Genomic DNA, 14,125 nt, shown 5'->3' on the forward strand with positions numbered 1-14,125 from the left:
CCTTTTCTGCTGCAGGGCTTCATCTGTGGAACAGATACTCAGTGATCAAAGGAATGTCTCCTCAGAGGCTACCAAGCAGAGGGAAAAAAAGAATGGGAACAGATGATTACTACTTCCATAATAAATAACACTGCACTCCACAAAGGTTTGCTCTAAAAAATCCACAATTGGTACAAACTGCAGCTGAAGTCTATTGTTAGTTGTAGGACCTGACTTGTAACCTGTACAAATCATTACAGCGCCACTGCTTCCAAAAGCACTAAGCACTCTTTACACCAATTATGCCAATTTATTGCCTTGTCCCCCAGCAGGGCACATGCATTTGTGCCCTAAAATACGGTTTGTTTTCAAGGAGAGAAGGTGGAGGGCTGTGTAGGTTAGCTTGCCCCCAAGGGTGACACCACACAGTTCACTTCTGGAATGACTTGTTTTCTGGTAGTGAAATCATTCCGTGACTTGCTGATGGGGAAATCCAGCTCACTGTGAGCACGGCAGCAACACCACCTGCTACTACTCATGGGAATTTTACAGAGAGGGTGCAAAGGAAAATTAAATACCGAATATGCAGCACTCTGTGGACCAAAACAAAAACCTGGAAGAATCTCTGTCTGGTCTAGGCTCTGCCTCAGTGTCATCCCAACACTTGCTTTGTAACGTGTAATACAGTAATTCACTTTTCTTTGCCACCTGTGAGATAGCAGACAAGAGCCTCTTCGCGCCATTCTTGATTAGCCAGTCAAACTGAACATGTAGATTCAAAACAGGACAGAGTCATAAAAGAGAAAAGCTTTGACCCTTCCTTCTTTAATTTCTCTCTTAAGAAAACAATATGGCAAAATAACACATTCGAGGGAACAACCTTCAATGGAACAAATGCAATTTGACTCCCTTTTGTTTCCCATCCCCAGTCCTAAATGTTCCAGTGGCAAGGACTGTTTCACAAGCTTGCTGCACAAACTGAGGCAAATCCATTAGCTTCTCATAGACTTTGGAGTGGCTACTCTATATTCTGATTTTCAGAGTTAATGCTGACTTTCATCCCATTTCCTTTGCATTGTTTCCAGTTACCTTGTATCCATCACATACTGCACAAAAGAATCCAGCTTTGACGGGAAGATGCCAAGAGACAAGAAATCCACCAAACTAATGTTGTGCCTCTTACAATTTCTCCTCCATTCATAATCACTTTTTAAAGCAATCAGCAGTTTTTACTTTAGCAATTTCAGGTGCCTATGTTTGATCCTTGAAACCCTGTCAATCAAGAATATACATGTATGAAAGGATAGGTCAAGCTAAAGATGACCCAAAATTGTCCAAAACACCATAAATTCGATAGCGGTAAAAACTGCTGTATGAAGTCCACTCTTTGAATAAGGCTTTAGCTTTATGCACATCCCAGGATTAGCACATGAATTCCCCTCAAAAACTCTGCTTTGCACATTTCAATATTCTGACTTAAAAGAATTCTAAGTGAAGGATCATTAAAAAGAATATAATTCTCCTTCCTTTCCTGGCACAACTAATCTTCCTAACATTTGTGGCCACAATAATGTTTACCTGTCACAGATAAATCTTCAAAAGAAAAAAAAAATACTTTAACCTGTCATTCAGTCTAAATAATGCTTTATTTAGAAGAGCCCACGTTACAACCAATTACAGCACATCCTGCCGAATTACCTGGGAGCTGCTCCACAACAAACTACAATTCTATGACTAGAAACGGTAGGCTTGGCTTTGGTTCGTGGATTACAGCAGCTGCAGCCAAGAGATGTCATAAATAATGTACCAGCAACTAAACCCATCAAGAATTCATACTACATAACAGAAGTGAGGACAAAAAGTTAATGCTGGCATCCCCACTGTTCTTACGCTGAGAGGTTCAATGCATACAAGACCAATGTTATCTTTTTCAAGAGGTAATGAAGTGAATTGAGTGTCTCAGTAATTTTTAAAGAACTGCATTCCCAGTGTTAATGATTTTGGCATTTAGGGATTTTCACACTTATTTTTATATTCAGATAAATAAGGTAACTATTCGAAACCATTCACCCAAACACAGCCTATTTTATGTGGGGAGAGCAGCAGAGCAGGACCCCCAGAGGACAGAGCATCCCATGTCTACAGATGGGATAAAGTAAGTGTGTTCAGTTTTGCAGCGCTTCACAGAAGATAGAGATCAGCAACCTGGAGTGACTCCAGTGGAGGGTCACTAAGATGGTGAGGGAACTGGAGCACATGACGTAGAAGGAACAGCTGAGGGAGCTGAGTTTGGCTAATCTGGGGAAGGGAAGCGAGGCTAATGAGGAATCTGACTGCAGTCTTCCAGCACTTAAACAAAGGTTTTAAATAAGACAGGACTAGGGTACGTGGTGAAAAGATGACAGATGGCAGGCACAAGCTGCAAGATGGGAAATTCCAGTTGACATAACCCTTCGCAATGAGACCAGCAAAGGATGGACAGAGGTTTCCCAGCAAAGCTGTGGGATCACCATCCTGGAAGATTTTCAGAACTGGATAATACAAGGCCCTGAGCAACCTGATTAACTTCTGCAGCGAGCCCTGCTTTGAGCAGGGGCTGTACTTGATGACCACCAGAGCTCCCTTGCAACCAAAATCATTCTCCGAATGTATGCAATATGGAAGAAACTTCCCAGTAATGCAGTTATGTAAGTGATCAACTGGGAATCAGAAAACTTATGTCCTATTCCCAGCCCTACCAAACGTGCTAAAGAAAAAAAAATAAATAATGTTTATTACAATAATATCAACGTGTATCAATTCCCAAGAGGAAATATCAAAACATTTTATAAAACTCACGCACTTGAAAGTACCAAGACTTCCAGTTAACATGGAAATCAAATATAATTTGATACTTAAATATTTACTCATATTTACTTATTGAATTACTTTACAAATGTTAACATGCCTTTTGAGAAGCTAAGTCCTATTATCACCGTGAAGTTCTTGGAAATCCAACCCTGCATTTCACATACCAGCACACATTAAGAGATGTTGTACCTGAAGTATATTTAAGGATGGAGTCAAGGTCTCCTCGAACTGTGGCTGTAAGGGACGAGGCCCAAGTGACTGTGCTGTGAGCCCGGACAATGCACCGAGAGAAGGCTCCAGAAGTCAGCCACGGGGAGGGGCCCAGTGTCACTTCCCTTGACTGATTGGTGTCTCAACCACTCCTGGAACTGGGGCGAGAGAAGGTTGCAGAAGTCTTGGACTGGGGCCAATAAATAGGGGCGCATACGAACCTCCCGGGGCACTCTCTACACTGACACCCTCCCTCTCTTTCTCTTTCTTTGCCCTTAATGCTGCTAAGTAATGCAAGGCCTACCTCAACTTCTCATAAAGCCACTTAGCTTACATGACATATTAATACGTAGAGGGTTGACGCTTACAGAGCGTTTGTTCCATTAAAGCTGATGTTCATGTATGGACCTTGACTGTTATCTCACCTTAATCCACACCGAGGGGGATTTGCAGACCTTAGTCACTCTCCCCTTCTCGTAGGTGGCGTGTGACAGTGACCTATTAAGGTAATGATGTGATAGGTCAGGGTGCTTTATGCAGCATATTTGTAACATACTTTTCTGATCTTTAAACAATTAACTTTCTTTCCTTTTTTGATTTTATTTAACTGTGCTTCTTGGACACTTTCCACTTTGGAACACCGACAGATTCATATATTCACCTGAGGCCATATGGAAAGCCGAGACATGAGAGTTTTCACGCTGGGCTTCTGCCTTTTGCCAGAAAGCACTGCCCTCTCACAGTGCAGAGGAATAATATTTTACTGGTGTGTCCTTCCCATTAGCACAGAGCAGTCTGAACTAAACTGAAAATTGCACCAAATAGCACCGAGAGTTGAAGTATTACGCACCTGAAAACATCACACATACAAAACTCCATGACATTTATATTTTGCTTCCAATGATTTTTAAATGAGGCAAAAAAGTGAAATATTACTAGTTTTCTAATTCTACATGTCAGGCTGAAGAAAGAGCAAATTAAAAACTACTGAAACCTGAGAGACCAGTATTTAGCACAGACACTGCCTAGAGGTAGAGTAAAGGCAGAGGAATCTCAAACTCTAGCCAGTGTACTTCAGAACAGCACAACTTTATTTTTAAATTCTATCCCAAAGAGACATCACGAAATTAAGGAGTGGACAGCATATGGTAAGAATTAAGATAAAACAGTGATAAGTCTCCAAATTCTTGGAAGAGAGTAAAATTTAAAATCATTTTCTCTCCCACGTGTTAACATTTTATGTTGAAGTCTTCAGAATAGCCAGCAATCCTAAGGACGGATCAGCGTTACAGAAAACTATCTGAATCATTCAGAAAGCACGAGCATACATTCTCTTCCTGCCAGAAAGGAAAGCTTGAAAGACTGGATATCAAAAGGTTGAATGATGTAGATGCTTTTGAGCTGAACTGTTAATCTTTTTGATATTAAGAAAACACACTTTACTGCCTGTCTGTTTACTTGTTTCCCTGGCTTTTGCCCAGAGGTGGCTGTATTTCACTGATACTGCAATGTCTTTTTATCAAGGGATGTAATTCGAACTGCATGCACCCTCTTCAAGAAAAACGATAACCATTTGGCCAAGAAAAGTACATACCAGATTTGGGGGAAAAAAAAACAACTAACCCAGTCAGGTGCTTTTTTTATATAGGCGATAACAGGGATTTTCCCCCCTCTCAGACTGAAATTACAGCTTCAGATCCTATGATAGAAAATTGGGATCAAATGTGCTCACAGGTCATGGAAGTATCTAAAGTCTGTCAAAGCAACTACGGGGAAAAGCCCTGCCATCCGAAGGAATCAGCTCTTGGAGCTGACATGTTAGGCAAAAATGCAAAAAATTTTGGTAGGCACTTAGTACCTCATCCAAAAAGCAGCTTCTTCAGTCTGGACTGGAGAAGTCAGGCCTGGAAGAGACAGAAACCCAGCCCCATGAAAGAGGGAGGGCAATAGCTAGAAAGAAAAGGCCACTAGGAGGGAAAATTGGTGAGAAAACAAAATACCTTTTTTGAAGGCTAGCTCAAGAATGGCTATTTGTTGAAGCAAAATAAGTTACTATCCTTATATTGCATCCCTATATGCAACAGGAAGAAACGATGCCGAAGTGGAAAGAGGGCAGCAGAAGTAGAAAGGGACAAAAGATCATATGAAAACAAAACAAACAACAAAAAAAAACCCCAAAAGTAGCTGGAACAGAGCTTCAATTGACTAATTATCAGTCATCTGTTCAATGACAGGTGGCAGTAGGAAGGAGGAAGGAAAAACTTTCAACTAACCTTCCATATTATGGAACACCAAAAAGAATCAAGACATTTAAATCTTATTGTAAGATGGGTTTAATTTTTGTAAACTACCCATGCCCCCAAATTTTTCAGCACATAGGATTATATTTACATTTTAAAAACTGGCCTGTATGGAGTTTTTAATTGTCCCAATCCCTCCCAAGTTAAAGCAGAGAAAGCTGCCTAACAATACAAAGTTCCTAATAAATAAGTTATGTGGGAAATACTGCCTTTGATATTTTCACACTTAAAAATATATTCCATACTGCAGGGATAATGAGAGTATAAAACATTAACACTGCGTTTTTCTATACCATTCTGCATAATTAACTACGCAGCTGTTCATTTATTCAGCCCCAACAACCAAATTAATTTGCAATCAGTTCGCAGGGGATGCACTAGAGCAAACCGCACATACTACAGAAGCAAGCAAAGCTGCTCGCATGCCACATACCACATCAATGACACAAGGTGCCCAACACTAAGAGAAGCAACAGGGGGTTGCAAAACAGCATTTTCAAAACAGTAGCTGAGAAAAGGCACTTTGTCATTAGTTGTCTTGTAGTAACACTACGGGCGTTTTTGGATGGGTCTCATGGTATGTCAGTGCTCTCTGATGATCTCCTGTCCTTCTCAGGCTCTATCCAAAAACTTTAAGGAGACAAAACACAAAACATCCCTAAGCATTACAGCTCATTTGTATTATGTATATTAATGCAGCATTACAGCCCCAACACTGACTGGGGTGCCACTGCGCTTGTACAATGAGTTCTCCAAATTACTTAGATCAAAGAAACAAATCAGGCAAAGACCAAGCGGAAGAAGCACAGGAACTGTAGGTTCTTCAAACAAGGTCACACAGTAGGCTGAAGGTGGAACCAGTAGTGTCACTAGCTGCTGAGTGCAATGTCATATCTATTTCACCAGATGCTCCGCTAAGCCATGACTTTGCCCTTTCCAGATTTTAAAAATATATCCTATTCTGGTTTTTATACTTCATTCATCATCATAAAAATATGATGAGCAATGAAACTAGCTGCTTTGATTGTGGTTTCTTATTTATTCTGTTTTGCAGAGTGGCAAAGGAAACATTGCTTAATATATATACGGTGTCATTCCATTGGCCCCTAGGTTACGGGCCCCACACCTACCTGCTGTGCTGGCCTGCTGCCAGTGGGAGGTAATGGATGACAATGCAGCAAAGTACTTTTGATTAGCTAAAAACTAATGGCTCAACTGTTTTTGTATGAATTTAGTACAGAGGAATCATGCCACAATAAAAGCTCTGAGATTGCAATTCTCGGTTTAATCATACAGAAGTGGATCATGGGCACCACCAATGCAAGCTTCCCTCTTTTATGCTGGGAGGGAGGGCAAAAGCAACACACACACAAAATTACAAACCCCGCAGATGACTAATGCATAGAAGGACATTGTTTCTCTGCTCTTAAACCTGTCTGCTGAGGCTAGCAAGAAAGATGATCATTTCTTGTAGGGAGGCTTACGCAGTAAGATACCATAACAGATCTGCGGAAATGCCAGTGAAGTGGCTTTTCTGAACTTCCTACTGCTACCGACCTGGATGGATTTTGGGTAGGAAAGATTGCTTATTCTATTACTGCCAGTCCCAGCCAAAAGGAATCTACTTAAAATAAGAACCTGTGGTACAATTCCCACACAGTCTGTGCCTATAAAAAAAACACGTTTGTGATACCAGTTCCAGTTAAAGCCATCAGAAATGCTATGACTTACGTTCAAATTACTCAAACAATCGGACAGAATTCTTAAACCATTTAAAATAAATGGTTATTCTTTCTTAATAGACTCAGTCATTATGAGTTATATCCCACAATGATTTAATTCCTTTTCCAGAAGGACAATTAAAGAAAAGAAAAAAAAATAGAAATCAACCTGTAAAGTAGCAAAATTCCCATGTTCCAAGATACATTTAACATGCTCAGCAGCTGTGCTGCAACCAACTCCAATAAACAGAAGTGTACTGCAAGCAAGAGCCTTTACCTAACTATGTAAATCACAGCTTTCCAACTGGATATTAATCCATATGTCATATATTCTTCCTGTATTCACAAACTAGTGTAGAAACATGTAAACATTCAAAATCATCATCACCACTCTGAGTTGTTGAAGACTTGGAAGAGTAGTTAATGACACAGCACTCTCATCTGTGAGCAACAGATACTCAGTAAAGAATTTTGGACAGACTTCTTTGGTAGCTTTTACTTGCTTGTGGGATTTTATTTTTCAGTTCAGACCTTCATACATACTAGATGTAAAAATATTTTTTAAATGGTGTTATGGTAACACAGACATAAAAGGACCTCCTTAACCTAAGTCCCATGCCCTGGAGAGCCATTTAAAAGACATCTCCTTCAGAGGAGTCTACAGATCACAACTCAGAGAATGGTTCCCAACATCCATGACCAAAGTTCATTCCTTTATTGAATGGCCAAAAGCTACAGCCAAAACATGTGACAGGATGAGTGCAGCACCAAGGTTAACAGCAAGGTTATTGCCAGTGTGATGGGTCTTGGTCTTAGGAAAGACTGTGGTGGGTCATGTGTCCATTAGAGCATGCACTACAGAAGCACACTGCAACATCGGCACCCTTTAGGTCCCTAAATCAATACAACTGCCTGTCAAAAACATCAATAACCATCTCTTCAATACTTTGCACGTTCCAAGGTTTGTCAAGACATGTTCCCTTCATTTCCTTTGTTTTTCTTACCTGACACCCGTAATAAAACATTGCTGATAGTTAGAAAGTGAATGTAGTGGATTTCAGCCTATGGTTTTACAGCTCATTTTAAATACCCAAAATAAATTTAAAATAGAGACTTTCCTGCACAATTCAATTCATAATGATGCACTGTAGAGTATTAGCAAGAAAGAAATTGCAGCAAAGATAATGAAAGTCTTTGTAATGCTATTAGGTGAATATGGAAATATGATCAAAGAGAGCACAAAAATCTGTTGTTCAGTAAGAGAAATAAAATTCTAATTCTAGGACTGCCTTCTCAACGGTACTGCCCAAAACCTTTGCACAGTGGAACAGGTGTAAATAAGAATATAATAGGAGGACAAAAGAGCTGCACAGGTGTAACTGAGGGCAGTCTATTCTGATTGCAGAACTTGCATTACACAGGATGATGCATTAGCCAGAGAAAGCACAGCTAGACATTAGATCCCAAGCTGAGTTCGCTGGGCTAATAATTAGAAAGCCATTTCTTTTTTTTTTTTAACTTGGAAAGAGAGCAAATTTGATATGGAAATCACAGACTGAATAACCCCATCCCTTGGGGCCATTTCTACAAAGTCACTTTTCAAAGCAGAACCACAATATAAGACCATCTGGAAGTGCAAGTTGCTGCAGAGCACAGTTGCTCACTTATTAAGCAGCACTTTGCACCAAGAAAGAAATTCACTGGGGCATCAGACTCTATATTGGGGGAGTTTTGTTTGCTTTTTAAATTAATTTCAGGAAATGGATGAAATGACTTTCACCTACAAGTCCAAGGAGTGTGGAAACAAATGCCCATACTCATTCTCTCGTACTCTGTGAGCCACACAGGGTCTGGAAATTTTACTTCCCTGAGTGGTATGTTGTTCACTGCATCTACCTTAAAAGAATCCCCGGCTCTTTGTAGTCTGGATTTTAACCTTAGCATAGGCATGCACCTTTGTGTAAATGCCCAAAGCACCATGCGGTCACTGTGCGTTGATCGCTACTGGCAGCCAGTGGGCTTGTACAACCGGGTCTTGCCCTTAATACGTGGCTTTTTGTGGGTCCAGATAGAAACAGCTGTGCCAAAGAGAGGATTTTCCTGACTCCCTGAGGTTTGCCAAGTCTCATGCTGTCCGTGGGGCTCACCCAACTGCTCTCACCTCCAGCTGCCTGGCCACTGACCTGGACTCACAACCTCCTCACACAGCGCTGTGACTTCGCTCCCTCCTCGGGCTGCGTTTGGAGTAAGGAATCCCAGGATGTTCAGCTAGGGTATCCAACCATATTTAAGCAGTCAGAGAAGTCCGTTTCTTCATTTAGCAGTTCATTATTGACAACATGGGGCAAAATACCCCAACATCTCTGAAAATGGGCCTACCTGGGGTTCAGTATGCAATGCTGAGAGGAGTTAACAGTGCAGTTAACATCAAATAATGCCATTTGTTTTGCTGTGGTGAAGCAATAACAACATGGTGATGCCATTGGGAACAATGACAATTACACAGCAAGTCGCATTAGCACTACCATATCATTACAGCTTGATAATATGCAATCAAAACTTTATTAGCAATCATCACCAGCATCTATTATTCATTGCTTAGAACAAGTTAAGAAGGGAAGGGCTGCACGCATACCAGAAACAGGACTCTGAACCGGCCTAAGCACAGGGTTGGAAGCCAATTCCATGGCCGTAGAGTGCTGAGTCACTGCGTAACTTTCAGCCATCAGTTACTCTCAGGTGCCTCGTGTATAAAATGGAATAATAATAAAAATAATACATCTCTATTTCCAAGAGACATTATTAGGATTAACTCAGGTGTGCAGATAAGTATTAGTATTAATTTCTTAGTGACTACCAATTCAAAGTTAAAGTATTTGATTGCAAGATTCAAGTACATACATCTAAAGCTGCAGGCATGCAATGTATGCAGGCAGGCACCTGAGGTTGTAAAATATGTGCACCTATATATTTATGCACAAACTGGTCCATAAAGCATATGAAAACACATACTCAAGTATCTATTATCCTAAGTGGTTTGTTTGATTCAGGTCCTTCATACTGTAAATGTGCTGGATAAAGATGTGTGTGGACTCTGACAGAACAGCACTAGTATGCAAAGTATCTTCAATATATGCACAATTTGTGAAGATAATTTTAGTACCTAAATTTTAAGTTTTAGTCACAGTATCAGGTTTTTTGTTATGTTAATGAGGCCTAACACGACAACAACCTGCATTCCCAATACGTACTGCAGTTTAGAAACTCTAAACCTGACAACAATCATCTGTTCCTTCTCAATAAGTTATTTTATTTTCAAGGCGCAACCAATGTCATCTATGTTTATTACCCTACCTTATTTTGAGTCAAATAACTATACAATTTACCCCAACCTTAACAATTACTTAATAAGCAAATTAGCAAAGTATCAGAAATAGCTGACCTGGAAGCACACCTGGTGTTTTCTAACTACGTGCTTCCACTGAGATTTATGCCTCCACCTCTTCAGTGTAACCAGAATGGCTGCTACTAGTAAAAAGTTGTTAAGGCTTTCATTAATTACCACCATTTTCCCTGTTTTTTCAACAATGAAAAGATTCCAAGATAATTAAAATTTAGGCCTCCCAATCCTGTAACCTGACCTGTGTGGGCAGGCATAAATTACCTACACAAATTAACAACGCTCCGCAGAGGCACAGAAATTCACTAGATCTACCTCCAAAAATCTATCTCCTTCGCATAAAGCCCCCGCTGGGCACGTACCTCTGACTGGTATTTTTCCCCACCATTTGCATTAATCTTAAAAGTCTGACTGCAACTCTAAGGTCACTAAGAACAAATAGGCATCACTGGACCACTGAGTCACCCTTCCCTTCTCATTCCCTGTTCCACTAAGCAAGGAAAAAAAAATTATTTTGAATGATGGGAGAAAAAGAGAGAGAGATGAAGAGGAAATATGTTTTAGAGGAAGAACAGAAAGATGCAGTTTCAAGAAGCAAAGAACCGATAAATGCCAAGCTAGGATAATATTTACTGATTGGCAAGATAAAAGTGGGAGATTAACAACATTAAAAAATTAACCTGCTGGAGACTGATCAGGTTATAAAACAAGTTTATTTTCACTTAGAGAAGATGAAGCATCTGGTATGATCTAGCCAGGCAAGATAGGAAGAAGAAAAACATTGGACTGATTCAGGAAATAACCGAACAGGATCCATTCCCACTAGGGCACAGAAACCTCACAAAGATGAATGGCTTTTATCTGCTGACAAAAAAACCTGTAACATTTTTCACACCTGTTTTACTGTGTATTTGTTCTGATGCAAATGAGAAGAATGCAAAAGAGAATCAAACGAAAAAGTTTAAAAATATATACATTGTGCATTCTGGGCAGGCTGCCAACGTGACTACAACACCCCGGCTCCATCAGCAAACACGGAGCCTCACCAGTTTACACCCAACCATTTTACACAGAGAAAACCACAAAAGTTCTCTGACTTCACGGACAGTATTTATTTTTATTTTATTCAGTACAAATAATGAGCTACATCTCGACAGAGAGAGGCACTATTTGATATTTTTGCACCAGCTGGTGTCATTTGTGCTTTTCCAGATCCAGGCACTTTTTAACTCCCCCAGTCTGACAACCTCATGTGCCGCTTTTACACCACAGTGGGCAGAGGCGGAGGAAGGAGGTGAGCCCAGAGCAGAACATCTCTAGGGATGGACCAGCTACCACCCCAGGCCCAAGTGCTAATCTTAAGCACTTGCTTCCTTTCAGCTTTTCCATCTTAGTTTTATAAACAACCAAAGCATCTGGTACATCTATTACTTATAAGTAAAAAGGCCTGATTTCCCTATGATGCACACTAGCATGAATTTTATTTGAATGCAGTTCACACCAGTTCTTCTTTACACCAGCTGTCAGCAAGGTCTGAATGACCTTGTTTAAAGTGTTTACGTTCTCAAAAAGAAAGGAACATTATCTGAAGCCTGTTTCATGTTTATGTTGAAAGAGCAGAGAGTTTATTTTGAAGAGTCTGACTGAATAAGTTTAAAAGACTTCTATGATAGATTACACTGAAGCATGGATAGCAAAACTTGAAACATATTACAGGAAAGCCATGTGTGCTTACGTAATTATGGGAGTATCCAAATTGCCATTTGGTTGTCGTCTTTACACAAGATGTTGGATAAAAATTAAAACAGAAACAAATGTGCAATTAATTTTGCATCTTGTACATTTAAAGGATAATTACAAATGAACCTAAAAAGGCCAATCCTGAGCCAATACTAAGCAGTATCCATTTGATCTTGCTCTCTTTCCTGAACACCTCCTTTTTATGACTAAAAGTTTCTTTTTTACTTGAAAATACCCTTGTGCTGCATGGACCACTGCCCCTGGCCAGACTGTATTACTCAGTTACTAGTATGACAACAAGGTATTGCAAAGATATGCTGTCACTATGAGAAATCCCACAAGGTTAAAACCATGCAGCCTCCTTCAAAAAAAGTAACAAGGCTGGCGTGCAGCATGTGCTGGTGACAGACTTTTCCCACTCCCTATTCCCTTGCCCACTCCTTTTCTTGGATTGTCTCTGTAAAGCTCCTTGCACGCACAGAGGAAGGTTGAGTCCCCATACAAGCTCTTGGAACAGTATGAAGTTTACAAGTACCTAAGCCACAAGGTATTAGGTAATTCATTTGTTTCTAGACCTGAAGCTTACGGGCTACATAAGAATTTCACGTAAGACTCCTCAAATAAGTCTCCTGTCATTTACAACAACTATTTAGATATCCTGGCAGAGTATTTCAAGAATACAGATAACCCAGCAAAACTAGCATAGTAAACGTTGGAGTGATATTATATTTACTGATAACAGTGAAATACTTCCACTTTTGAAGTGTACGTAATGGATCTAGCAAAAATTTGTGGTGGAAGATTTATACAGATACGCAGAAAATTAGGGCACAAAAAGCCCACTTAGCAAAACAAAATTAACACGAGAAGATAACCCATGTGGCTACTGTAACATAGGCTTACCCGAGCCCTGGTTTTGTGCTGATATACACCTGATCATGCAATTTGTGCGCACAGAGACAACAAGCATATTGATACCTTAATTCACCAATGTTAAGGAAATGAGAATCAATTTCGAAATTCATTTGGATTACTACATGTTCCCAGTTGTCATAAGACACAAGATAACCTGCACTGGTATTATATTTCATCCAATCGTGACTGCTTCCAAATCAGGATTATTTACTAACCTCAATACACTACTCAAGAGCAGTAAGAACTCCCAACAGACACATCCCAACACAGTAAGTATTTCAAAGTTTTAAAGTAACTTTGACACAAAATTTCTAAGAAAAGGAAAAGAGTGGCATCTTGCAAAGTGGCATCAGGAAGGTACCTTATACTCTCTATCATTGTTTGTCTCTACTGTTAAAACTCATTTCAAACTCTTTCTTATTGAACTGCAGGAACTGTATTTAAGGAAGAGAAGGAGTAAGAGCTGATGACAATCTGGAAAATCTTGCTATATTAGCATCAATCAGCTACCAACTCAACTCAGCAGCAGTTTGGAAAGGGAAAAGAAACTGATCTATTCTGAGAACCAGTGGGGGAAGAAGGTTATAGGAAAAGCAGAGATCTTACCTCCACAAAGAGCTCTCCAGGACTTTCCCCATGTCAGTATGATAATACTTAGTAAGGATCAGGATCACCTAAAAAGAAAACAAGAATAAATATATTTATATATGTAAACTGATAGAAGAAACAGAAGTAGATCATGGGCAGTGTTATTCTGATGAACGCAAAAGTGAGGATCCTGAAAATCTAAAGTGTATTTCACTTTATTTTTACCTCTTACCAGTTTTGCTTTTAGACTGGGTTTTTTCCTTTCTCTTTCTGAGAAGAGTGATTTCAGCACTCGAAGTTTTCTGCAAGCCTGGTGACTTTGTGAAAGATTGCCCGTTTCACATGAGCGGTGGAGTTGGAACAGTCACATAAATCCCACCACCAAATGACAGCCCCCAAGCAATTTGTATGACTTTCTCAGC

The 14,125-nt window shown here is 39.9% G+C and overlaps 1 protein-coding gene across 1 annotated transcript in view; it reads right to left on the reverse strand.

The window, feature by feature from the left end:
- The window catches only part of SORCS2 (sortilin-related VPS10 domain containing receptor 2), a 417,623-nt gene that overhangs the window by 403,020 nt on the left and 478 nt on the right, over positions 1–14,125 (reverse strand). Inside the window, exon 2 of the mRNA XM_009328890.1 lies at positions 13,722–13,789. Coding sequence (XP_009327165.1) covers positions 13,722–13,789 — 68 coding nt within the window. The remainder of the gene's footprint in view (positions 1–13,721; positions 13,790–14,125) is intronic.

The sequence above is a fragment of the Pygoscelis adeliae genome, unplaced genomic scaffold (assembly GCF_000699105.1).
Source record: "Pygoscelis adeliae isolate BGI_AS28 unplaced genomic scaffold, ASM69910v1 Scaffold66, whole genome shotgun sequence".
Taxonomy (NCBI): domain Eukaryota; kingdom Metazoa; phylum Chordata; class Aves; order Sphenisciformes; family Spheniscidae; genus Pygoscelis; species Pygoscelis adeliae.